This window comes from Cyprinus carpio, chromosome B9 (assembly GCF_018340385.1).
Source record: "Cyprinus carpio isolate SPL01 chromosome B9, ASM1834038v1, whole genome shotgun sequence".
Taxonomy (NCBI): Eukaryota; Metazoa; Chordata; class Actinopteri; order Cypriniformes; family Cyprinidae; genus Cyprinus; species Cyprinus carpio.
In genome coordinates, this window is record NC_056605.1 from 3,594,438 (window position 1) to 3,607,757 (window position 13,320).

Sequence of the window (13,320 nt, forward strand, 5' to 3'; positions counted from 1 at the left end):
TTAAACTGCTGTACTGGAAACATACCCCGGTCTCTATGTATGGCTTGATAATTACTAAAATGTCTTTAGACAAAATTCTATACTTTCAAGTTATGAACCAAAGCAAGAACTGCACAAATCACATACACTAAATTACTTATTTGGCTTAAAATAGCAGTATTTACCAAAAGGGAGCAACTTTGGGACAGTATTAATTTTTTACTTACAATCATCATGGAACTTGAATATGAAATGGAAAAAGATTTCTTTTTTTGGTAATTTGCAAGTTACTAAAAACTCTGAGGAAGCACTGGCACATTCAAACCCTAAACCTGAATTTGGGCATTGTGAATTGCTGCCTTGGCAGACACCACTATTTTGATATACAGATAGTATATCTAAACCATACTGAACTTGGTTACTAATAGTAACAATGTTAAACTTTCGTAAGGGCACTGAATCGGTTCTAACTATATCTAAAGTGACATGGATCAGGTTGTGTGAAGCTGGCTCTGACAGCTTCTTTGTCTTTCTCTCCATTCTTAAAAGCTACAGTTAGTTCTTACTGGCAGTCAGCCGTACGGTTTACTGTGCCAAAGCTCCCGGTGCGTTCATTAATATACCAGCTGTGCTCCACTCCAGCACAATCCCCCAAATACACACACTATTCACACATCTGAGTAAAAAGTAAAGGCTGGGTGCTCCATGCCAGTGACTCGATCCAACTCAACCATCAATGATTACACCAGTGACAGCCAGAGCGCTCTTAGTCGAGCGAGAGCATTTTCCACCCAGAGTGCTGGTCATTTTCTTTGCTTCTCTGAGGAAGAGCAAAGCAGGAGTGAAACAGCACATCACAGAAAGCCTTCTCCAGCGGTCCATGTTCCACAATCACACACTTGTTTTTGGGAGGAAACCAGCTGCATGTTACTTATCTGTAAGACATTTTCCCCTCAGGATTTCAACAAGAGGGTCTTTCTCTCTCTCTCTTAGGATGGATAGTTTTTCCAGATGTTTCCAGAAAGCAGAAATATATGAGGGTTTTGGCAGGGTTTGTCATTGGGGAGCCCATTTCTCTCTCTAGCCAGACATGAGGAGGGTGATATCACTGCAAACCATCTCAAACACATCTCAGTGTTTTATAACACCCTGAGAGAAGGAGCAGAGATTTACAACCCTCTCCACACATCAGTCCACCTGCTAAGAGCCTTCATGTCTCATTTAGAGCTAATGCATAGTAATAATACCTGCATGATTTGTTGATTGACTCTTGTGCTTTGGAAGCACAGAGAAACATTTTAACTGTCAGTACTAATTGCAGCCTATTTAGACACAGATATTGCCCACTTACACATCTAAGCAACATGTAATTGTAATTCCCCTGTTAAAAAAAAAAAACAAAAAAAACGGCATGCTATATGCTGGTTAGGTATGTTTTGGAGCAAGGCAGCTGGTTTGAGCTGCTTATTTACATTTAGTCATTTAGCAGACGCTTTCATCCAAAGCGACTTACAACTGAGGACAACTGAAGCAATCAAAATCAACAAAAGAGCAATGATATGTAAGTGCTATGATAAGTGTCAGTTAGTATATGGCAAGTCTAAAAGGGGCAAGTTATAAGAGGGTTATAAGATGGTTATGAGCTGGTTTAAGATGGTCATGTGCTGGTCCTAAATTGATCCTAAGTAACTAGCTCCTGATTAGGACCAGCTCAGGACCAGTTTAAACCAGCTGCCATGCTTCAAAACATTACAATTCATACAATTAGCCACCAATTCAACAAAATGTAAAGTAACTTTGAATTGCCAAGAGGTTATGTTGGTTGATACCAATACAAATGTACATTCAGATGCACAACTTTCCATTTCTGACACCAGTGTGTCTTGGAGAGGGAAGTCGAAAAGTATTATACCTTAAGTTGTACTGTAGTTTCATGTAACAGAAGTGGCTCTGGGCACTTGGTTGGCCAGTGTTTTTCACAGTGTGAAAAGATATTACAACCCCTCTCTGTAACAAACATAACTAAATAAATAAAATCAAAAGATACTGTCACACTGACAGCATTTCAGTCTCATGATGTTCACTTCATGATATTAATGAGATTCTTCAAACCACACTGAATCTCAGGACCAGGTTTGAATGCACTTCACAGAATATACGACTGGAGTCATGGAAACACCATAATTGTCGGAAATTTGAAAAACTCACTCCTGACAGCAAGGTTTATCTGTTTTCTGGGATTTTATAAACAAAGGCTGTTTATAGATTCAGTGTGCTGCTGAAGAGTGCCAAGAAATAGTTGTCCACATCCACATACAGTACATACTGCTAAGGTCATTGTTTATCGCCTTCAGCTGAGTCGCCACTCCAAAAACATATACACAACCATGCCAGCTCAACACACTTAGGCCACAATGCTTTACATTTAAACAAGCTTACTCTGCTACCTTGGTTAGCTGGTCTTCCAAACTGGTCTGGCATTTGTCAGCTTGGCCAGGCTGCAAAACCAGCTGGACCATCGTAAACCAGCCACAGGTTCTGTGTGGTTCTGTCCACTGCACAAATCCTCTTCCTCTTATTACATATGAAGAGTTGGTAAAAAAGCACTCTAAATTTAGTTAATTGTATATAATATAATGTATTTTCAGTGAATTGCAGTTAACATACAAATAGGTGTCAAAAAACATTCTGTTTTTTGGGTATATTCTTTTATTATTTTTAAGTACTCTTTCTGAAAGTATGCTAAAGTACTTCTTTTTCACGGGCAGCCACTGATTGGAGCTCTACGCTTACAGACATCCTCCATCAAGCATCACTGTGTTTATATCTCTCTGTCCACTCGCCTCTCTCCCAGTGAAATATAACGCTCTAAAAGCATTAGCCAAGCAGCTCTTCTTGCATCAAGCAGTCTGTTCGCCTTAGCTGGCTCACCCTACACTTTCATGCGTGTGTGTTAGTGTGTGTGTGCTGAACACAGCAGTCTCCTGTCCTGCAGTGTTGGAACTCCTCACAATTTCACCTCAACAACAGAGCACTCGAACATTACTGTACCTGAAAGAACACAACTAGTCTGCATTGCACTGCAAGGTGAAGAATTTCCCATATCCAAAATCAGAGAAACTGCATTTTTACATGTTCTTAAGAAGATGAGAGTGGTGCTTGTCTGCAAGAGTCCCAGCACAATGCTATGGAGTCGCTAAAGTGGTCTGAAGTAGGGTTTTAAAGTTGGCATGAAATAAAAATCTAGCTTTTAAAGGCATGTTATTTATTGTGAACAAATTGTCCAAGCATTTCTTATGATCTCATAATTTTAATCAAACTGTCATAACTCAATTTTCAGATGAAACGAGAGACTGGTGACTTCTCCGATCATCTTGTCCCTCAAGCTTGATAGTAGGTTTTGTGGGTGGTTGCTACACACTTGAAACTATGGGTATATACACTTGGCATTGATGGTTTTGTGAAGAGCATCCATTGCACAAAAGGTTCTTTATAGCGGAAAAAAAGGGTTTCTTTTGGACCTGTTCACATAAAGTTTCTTTGGGGAAACTAAAATGATTCTTGTGGTTCCTACAAAAACACCCATTTGCAAACTTATTTACAAACTGTATGTCTGATCACTTAGGATGGTATTAGTGCCTTAACAAGGTGCATGGTTTGAGGAACCCATTATGTCTATATCATAAATGGGTCAACGTTTAATCGTTCACAGTTCAAATTCAAGTATGGTATATCTAAGCAAATGCCACTAATGACGGACTGCAAGCGACTCTCTTGTTCTCATTGTCTCTGAATTCATCTCTCTCTCAGTTAGCAGTAGATTAAATATGCATGAGCACTCTCTGGTTCCCTGCTTGAATCCTCATGGAGCCTGTGGCCATGTGAGTGTGTGCGTCCTGCCTAGGTGAGGTTAGCTCATGGTACCCCCCAAACGGTGAAAACAATAAAGAAGGAATCATGTTCTTTCGACTGGAGCTGTTTCAGTAGGTCAGGTGTTTTCATTTCCTCTTTCTATCAAAGCTGTGCAACCCTTCAGAGAAACCTGGCAGACACAGACATCCATAAGAAAGTAAGATCTCATATGAGATCTCAACTGCTTCAACTAGACATGGAGATTAGACCTTTTGATTAAATTCTACTGTTTCTCAGACTTTCTCCTGAGAAACAGACCCTAGTAGCCTGCTCTAGTGTTTCAGAAGAGATGTCAACAGTGTTTCAAACTGAAATTTGGTCGTTATCAATCAAAGTTTGTTAATAAAAGCTAGAGATCTCAATAGGACCCTTTCTCTTGAAATTCTTCCAAGATCAAGTGATCTGAATTATCCTATTTATATTAATTGTATACTCTGACTATATTTCAACATTTGCCTCATTTTTGTCTGTTTTTATTTTTACTGAAGCACCAAGGAGAAACATCTTAGACAAAGCGTATACCTAAAGAACTGAGAAAATAACATTTCTGTGTCTGTTCAAATGAAGATCTTTGAATGGTTTTCATTTGTCTGATGGATGCTAGATCAACTTATGAAAAGCTTATGGTGGAGAGTGGGGGAATGCATTTCACACACCATTTGACTGCACATATGTTTGGACTAGAACTGCGGCACTGTGCTTACATCTTCATGCTTCTTTTCAAGATCAATGGGGAGCAATTGAGAAGCAGTTTCAAAGGGCTGGGTGTTTCATTTCATTAAACAACATAAATCATGAAAGCGTGGATATGTTCTCAGACTTCTCTGTAATAAAGTTGATTGACTACAGATTAATCGAAACATCAAATCCAGCGGAAACAGCTAGAGCAGGTGTTCTGATGAAGTGTAAAATGCATCCAAAATCAACTCTTTTTTTTTCTTTTCACCTGAACCCCTAGTAGATAGTCTTCTGCATTTAAGTGAAGAATATTGTTTTATTTAGCAGCAGATATATAGTTTTTAAAATTAAGGTCCCAACTACGACTAAGGGTCCAATCATAGCGGAACACACAAGTGTCCTACAATTTCCACAAGAAATGTTTAATTTTCTAGTTTCAATCTATGCACACAGTCAAGGCTTTACACAGATCAGACATCAAAATGCTGATCTTAAAAACATGCAATGCAACAACAACCCCTACACAGCCAAAAGTGTTTCTTGAGAAGAAGAGGGTCTTATCCATAAGAAAACCAAAATCACAAATGAGATTTCTTTAATATACAGTATCAGCAAGATGAGACTAAAATATAAGTGAGAAATTGATATTTTTCACAGAGCAGGACTGTATAGGGCTTTTCACACTGCGTTTAACCCCAGGTTACTGTCGCTCTAGATCCTGCTTTGCACTCTGGGTAATTCAGGAGGGCGATTTATAACCTGGGGTTATGAAACCCTCCTCTGGAGTGCGTGCCTCAAATCTCAAACTTTGTACAGTCACAGAAACCCTGTGTGCTGTAAAACAGCCAGCGTGTCAACATTTTTTCTCACTGATGCAAAAGCGCAACACAAGCTGGTTTTTTAAACCACTTATGTGCTGCACTTATTCAGTCCTTGCCGTTGATGCCACAAATATGCAAATAACGTTAACCCAGAGTTTAGGATGACTCAGTGTCAACTATTTCAAGTGTGAAACACCCTTATAGGGTTAAACCGGGGTTAGGCATAATGTGAAAAATTGTACACATTCTTAAGCTGTTGTGAAGTCATTTTCTTACAGCTCTAGTGAGTACCTGTTGAGCATCTCAGGTGATTGGTAAAAAATGATTGCAATGAATGGAACATTGAAATGTGTTTTACCATTTCATCAGCACACATCACCTTTGGTCTGATTTATCATTGAGCCTTTTAAAGGCCTGCAGGTGAGACATGTAGCTGATGTTCATGTGTAATAATCTGCCATCGCACATTAGGAATAAGCAGAATTAACTGTTGGAATGGCGAGTGGAGCAGCATCTTTATCAGTGGAGCACAGATGCAGACTCGCATGCCTCCAGGGAATAGTTCCCTCAATCCATCTAAAAGCCTCATTCAAAGCCGAGGATCAGCTAATGAGATCTGACTCCATTAGCCTGCAGTGCTAAGTGTCCGTCTACGCTTACGTAGCGCAGGAACAGACTGCGGAAATGGGGATCCCTCTCACTAAAGCCCATCTCCCTCAACGTCATATCATGACTCTATAATCCACTCAGATCTGCTCTCACTCGCGCTATAAACCCACTGCCTCTAACCGGCCAATTAGCCATCTGCCACACTGTTCGTGTATGTGTGTGTGTGTGTGTGTGTGTGTGTGTGTGTGTGTGTGTGTGTGTGTGTGTGTGTGTGTGTGTGTGTGTGTGTGTGTGTGTGTGTGTGTGTGTGTGTGTGTGTGTTGGGGTTAGGGGTTAATTATAGCTCTATAGTTAAGAGAAAACTAAAAAGATAAAATTTTCCCCAGAAGTGAATTAAAATATCCTGGACGCATCCTCATTTGGCAAACTGTGTATGTGTGTGTGTGTAATTACTTTGCAATGTGTGTGTGATTCCTTAGCTATAGTTTGTGGACAAATGTGTCCCCAGAAGTGAGTTTGGGGACGTCCTGATTTAGAACAAAATGTGGGTGGGGTTTGTGTTTGGTTAGTCTGAAGTCATAATAGTGATCTTTATATAAAACAATTGAAGTCTAGAGTGTGTTAGCTAGACAAAAGTGTGTGTGTGTGTGTGTGTGTGTGTGTGTGTGTGTGTGTGTGTGTGTGTGTGTGTGTGTGTGTGTGTGTGTGTGTGTGTGTGTGTGTGTGTGTGTGTGTGTGTGTGTGTGAAAGAGAGAGATGGAGAGGTAAAGACATTAAAGGGATGGAAAATGCAAACTGGAAAACAGAGAAAACCACAAGAAATGAAAGGCAAAAGAGGTGATGTGGCAGACAGACACATGCTGGCCGTCAGTGGAGTGTATTGTGTGTGTGTGCTGATGCTGGAGCATCAGGCTCTATTGTTCTTCCTCACACTGGAGCCCACGAGCAGGGCACAGACAGCGTGGTGTGGGGGGAAAGGGGGTGTTCACACACACACACACACACACACACACACACACACACACACACACACACACACACACACACACACACACACACACACTTTGGCAGGAAGCCAAGGCTTTTTCCAGCACCGGCTGTGCGCGTCTCTTGCTGGGTGTCAGTCTAATCAGGCTGAATCAGACTGTGGCATTGTAGGATTTTATCTGCAGTTTCCAGCCTTGTCTCATGCACACATGAACACATATAGAAGCATTCAAGCAAAGCATGTATATTACAATTGATGCTTGAATTTTTATCTTTCTCTCTCTTTATATATACAAAGATTAGAATAAAAAAGTATATAAATGAAATACACTTCAAGAGAGTATATTTTCATGACAATGTTTCTTAAAATATTTAAAAGTTCCTTTTGTAAATATGTTAAATTAAAAGTTATTTCTGTAATAGTAATAAATGCATTGAATTACAAAATTAAGCTGCAATATTGTTTTCAACATTGATAATAATGAAAATTGTTTCTTGACTTGATATGATTTATGAAGGATCATGTGGCAATGAAAACTAACAGCTGATCAAACAAAACAGTTATTTTAAATTGTGATGAGATTTACCAATATTACGGGTTTTTACTGTGTTTTTGAACAATAAAAAATGGTGAGCATAAGAGACATCTTTTGAAAACATAAAATAATTAAAATTGCAACCCACACTTTATCATAGGAATGTATATCACATTTCAAAAGAATTATGTTGCCGCTCTTCCCTTGTATATTTACAGCAAATAGCGGCATTATAGCAGTGACTGGCCAACTGGCGAGTACGCTTTATTTACTTGCCAAAGCCAATTTCCACTTTTCCCTTCTGACTTCACTGAGTGGAAACAGATCCAGATCTGCCAAAAACCAAACCAGGACTGCACCATCAGTGCAGCATCACATTTAGACGATAAAGGCTGATTCATGAATGCTTTAAGACCAAATAAATTCTCATTAGCTCGCCCTCATAACTTAGCTCCTGCACTTTGCTCACACTACACAGAAATCCAATTAGATTTTCAAATCTAAATCTCCTAAATGTTTTGGTCAGAACAGTTATTGTGTGTGAGTGAAAAATGTGACACACCTCCAGGATGTTTTGTTGTGGTTTTCCAATAATCATTTTTACTTTAACAACTGTTGTTTGTCCATTGCTGCCACAGGTTTATCATAAATCTTTCCAGCTACTGGAACTGACTGCACTGATGAAAGCAGATCATTTGTTCAGATATAGTCAATAATCAGTTGCCTTATTTATGACGTAAGTGTCAGTACAATGTCAAGAGACGTAAGAGAGCATACAGAGGCACACCAGACAACATAAGCATCTGTATTTAAACATGCACGAATGCTTATATGAACTCAATCACAATTCATTACACAGTGAAAGCTACGTGTGAATGTAAAAGAGTGAAATGAGACACTAATGCACTAACTTTTTAATTGGATTTCAAACCACATACAACTAAATGTATTTGAGTTGGATAAGCCAAGAAATCAGATTTTTGCTGCCTGCTGAACAAAGCCTTCACTAAACCCTGTTAAAACCAATGCAACACTTCCAGACTGGATTAGCAAATAATCTTCTCCATGGCTCTTAAAGCCCGTCCTACCTCCAACCAATGTATTGATCAGGTGATTTATTATGTAATGAATTAATAACCGCTTTAGAGGAGACAATAGAACGCAGATGCTTCACAAAAACATTCACTCATTTCAATGGTGCATGATTCGCTTCATCTGATGTTGTGAGCCAGTTTCACACAGTCACATAATGTTTAATAAGCAGTGCTAAAGAGGACTACAGGAGGAAGTAACGGCTTATAACAGGAAGGTTATTATGAGAGAAGAGAGGTCGTTCTCTAATTTCTCACCAACTAACCTCTTTATACCAAGAACAGCATCCAAATCAATGCACGCAGAACTGTAGTGACTCCTATTCACATGTTCAGGGAAAAGTTATCTAATAAAAAAGAGCCACGCTTGAGAAAAAGTTGTGTTAATTTTATTGATTGTGCACTTGTAGTGTACGTCAAACCTTAAAAGCGTGTTGTTAAAAAAACACACTTGCAAATAATATAATAGTAATGATTTCATGTTATTAAAATGTTAAATATAATGTTAAATGATCTTAAAGTGCATTGTACATTTATTTTGACGTAATATGCTTAATTATAATTTTAACTGTAGCACGATATTAAATATAATATTTCAAGTTAATTGCAACTTTGTGACTGGAAATGTGTAACTATTTAAATGCATGACACAACATTCAAATGACATTAAATGGTTAACTAAAGATTTTAGTTCATCTTAAATCAGTACACTTTTTTCATAAACAATAGAACTAATTATGAAATTACAAAAAAGGTGCACTCAAAATAGAGCTGTTCATTTGGTTGTAATATATTCCAATATAAAGTATATTCTTTTAAATTTATTTCCGTAATAAAAACTCTGTTTAAAAGTGTGCTTATTTTTAAGGGCACATAGTCCTGTGTTGGTATAGAAGTTAATCTAACCAGAAATACTGAATACACAGGCAGCGTGTGAGCCATATGTGGCTGAAGGTATAAAGCCCTCTTCAGATCGCTGAGTGTGGCGCTTGTGAATGGATTACTGTTCACTCAGCCACGTAACGTCTTTTCTCTAGGAGGGCAAACACCCACTACAACTGGATGTGGCAGAAGAGAGAGGATTTATGGTCCCATTCACTCAGCCCCTCTCTTTCTCCATTATATCCAACTGTCTTTTTTTGGCCCCAGGGGCACGGACTGCCAGGATGTATCTGTATATCCATAGGCTGTGTTCTGCAGACAGATGTCCTCCCTTCCACCGGGTAAAACCACAGTAAAAACCCCTCTGCTCTTTGATACCTCACCCAGACCTCCGAACATCTGCAGATCATTGGCACTGGAGATCTCAAAACCAATGCTCTGCAAAACTCAACAATGTCTTTATGATCAGGCCTAAAAATAGCCTGCTTTGCTCTTTACTTGCTCTGAAGTTCTAGGTGAGAAAAAGCCTCTTATATATTGCCATGGAACTAGGGATGTAACAATTAACCGCAAGCCGGTTGAAAATCGATTCAAATATGTCACGATTCAAATCGGTTGAGATGCTAAACAATCGCGATTTAATTAAGGCAAGGCGTTTATATAAATGTGTGTCTGAGGCAAACTTACTGTCTTTAGAAAAGTTTAGATGGTATTTTTTCCTTTTCCTCTTGCCTCTGTATAACGCATATTAAAGTTCATAAGCGCAGCGCTGCTTTCTTTACAGCGGTAACCAAGGAAACGCTTTAAGCTCCACCTGCTGGCTGAGTGTGAATCTGCGTCTCGTTCAGCTCGTCTGCTGTTTCTGTTTCATACTGATATTTTTTATGTATATGTCGACAAAACTGAAGTAAAATCATTGCTTTTGCATTAAATTGAATCTAATTTAGATTAAAAACTGATCATGTTGCATGTATGCAGTATCTATGTTTGGATCATGATTAAAATGCAGTGGTTGCCTCTAATTTTAAATGGAAAGAGCACAGACAAAGCCTTATTTTGTTTATATGAAGAGATTTCCTTCATTTGTGTTACTTATTTATTTGATTTGGGGCTTGTTTTAAAACTTCAATTTAGTTTTATTTACATTTAAATTATATTTACATTTAGTCATTTAGCAGACGCTTTTATTCAAAGCGACTTACAAATGAGACAACAGAAGCAATCAAAACCAACAAAAGAGCAATGATATGCAATTGCTATATTAATATATTATTATAGTGTTAAAGTTCAATTTCACAAAGACACATGCAGCATTTTGTCCAAGCAATAACAAAAGGACACATTTAATTTCTAATTTGTCTTAAATCTCATTTTGTTAAAAAAAAAAAAAAAAAAACGTAAACATTGCACAAATTCATACAACTTCGGCACATCATAAAATAGATATGTTTTCCCATGAATTTGGGTTAGAATATTATAGAGACTTTGTTGTGGTCACCTTGAACACACCATCAACCACAAAACAACACCCTGGCAGCACTTTATTATGGCAGCAAGCTCTGCAAAACCATGAAAGAGAGCCTTCAGAAAATGTACAAATCTGTTTTAAACTGTCAACATTTCCACACTCCCAACATCCGTGACTCCAGCTATCATTCTTTCTGTAGTTTGTGGGTTTCCTCTGAAACTCTTTATTTATCCGCCTGTTTTTGCAGATATGACCTCCAGCTCAAAAACTGAGATACTTCACACACTTCCTCCAAAGAACCTCACCTTGAACCACTCTCACATTCAAAAGACAGAAATAAAGGCATGCAGCACAGTTGTGTAGATGAGGTTTGTGATTTGTGTTATGCAGTGTGTGTGTGTGTGTAGTGTACAAGAATCCTGACCTATAGCCCGCTGTGTAAAGCTGCAGGGTTTATGCATCACTCCTCAGCAGGGGTCCTACAGCCTGGACCACTTACTTTAACATTAGCATTTCTACCAGCCATTTCCTCTCTGTAAACTCCAGAAACACTGCACATGATACGAGCTCTTGGCTCTATTCTGACCCCGTACGTCAAGGGCTGTTGTGACATCATTGCTAATATATGACAACTGCACTCAACTCAACATACACATTATAAATATTTATGTTCTCTTTGCAAAGACAATAAAAGCAACATAAATGGTTGAAATACACGTTACAAGGAATTTGCTTGTTGCAAAAGGGCATGTGGCAACAATTACAGAATCGCCAGACCTTAAATCTGTAAACTCCTGACTTCATTGACTAATCTTTCAAAGACCAATAGCTTATAGAAGAGGCTGATTTTAAGCAGTTTAGCTATAAAAACCTCCCTCAAACTGGGGTAAAGCACACATCCCAGCAAAAACTCTGTGGCACTTTCAGCACTCACAAGCAATGCGCTTTTAGATAAATGACAGATTAAACAGAGGTGTGTTTGTAATTAGCTCCTTCCCAATCCCTGTCCCATGAGCCCAGCATGAAGCCCAGTTAAATACACAAAAGTGACAGTGATTTGACACTCAGTCAGACTTAATATATGGCAACGAACCAGCCATGTTGTCTACTACAGCATACAAACTGATGATCACAATCCTGAGAAATAATGCATGAGAAGTTATCAAGTGGAGATATGGGCTGGGCTGGGTTTTCAGAGCAGGGCTAAAGCTCATTGTAGCTGTCAATCCCAACAGTATAACGGTACTAGTGCTCAGCATCCCTCAAGCATCCTTAAACCACATAATGCCATGATTTATCCCATTAGTTTCAATTTAACTTCGGCTTTCGTCTTTTTCTTCAACCTCCTTTTGAGTTTATTAAAAGGTCTATCTCTTTCTCAATGCAGTTTCAATGTAGTGTTCTTCACAAACAAAAACTACATCGCCAAAACAGCGCCGAATAAACCAAATACAATAACAAAATTGATGAAATGAGAAAAAAAAGCATTAACAATAAATTGAATAAAATAGGATTAAATATATATTAAAATAAATACAATGAGCACTTGGTAAATTAAAGAGGAATAGCATTGCGAAGGGAACTGGGAGTTAAGCTTCATGAAGAAAGGATGAAAAATAAGACAAGTGCGCCGATAATTGTAATGTGAGAGATCACAGTCTCTCCATCTCTCCTCTCATCGTACCTGTTTTGAAGAAGGCATCAGTGTCTGAATCATTGGGTCCGTCCTCCGCCGCTTCAGCAGAATTCATCTTTCCTCTTAGATCTCACAGTTCAAGATAACGGGAAATATATCCAGATTCAGCGCTCCATCATCTCTATATTTCTGTGTTTTGACGGCACAGCCCTCGATCAGAGCGACAAAGCGCAGCTCTGCATTGCCTTCTATTGTCTCCAGATGCGCCTCTCCTCCTCAGATCGCTCTTTACCCTTCTCATGAGTCGGTTCTTTTGAACCGGTTCACCAATTGGACTGATCGATTCTTGCTCTGTTCCGTGAGCGGTTCTCTAAAGCAATGAACTGTTGTTTCGGTCTTGTCCGACTCTGACTGAGTCAAGAGCCGCTGAACATGATCCTCGTTGCTCGGGTTTTCGGATGAGTTGATCAATGGGGCGCAGAGTAAGTGGATAGAGTTAAGAAATAGCCGAATCTGTGCAGGAAACAACTTGGGCTATGCGTAGTGTGACAGCATCACACAAAGGGCAAAGAGATTGGTTTTAAGGCATTGTAACTATTAGAAAACATGAGGCATGTTTGCATCCAAAGTATCCAAAGAGAATCAGCATTTGTCTCAGTGGTGTTTTCAATTTGCAAAGAAATGCAAATTAAATAGGACTTAATGTTAATCTCAATTAGTG

The 13,320-nt window shown here is 38.8% G+C and overlaps 1 protein-coding gene across 1 annotated transcript in view; it reads right to left on the minus strand.

Moving 5' to 3' along the window:
- The window catches only part of LOC109092547 (kalirin-like), a 190,673-nt gene extending 177,693 nt beyond the window's left edge, over positions 1–12,980 (minus strand). Inside the window, 1 exon segment of the mRNA XM_042730646.1 lies at positions 12,648–12,980. Within this exon segment, the coding sequence (XP_042586580.1) occupies positions 12,648–12,714 (67 nt within the window). The 5' untranslated portion in view covers positions 12,715–12,980.
- Positions 12,981–13,320: the final 340 nt, after the last annotated feature.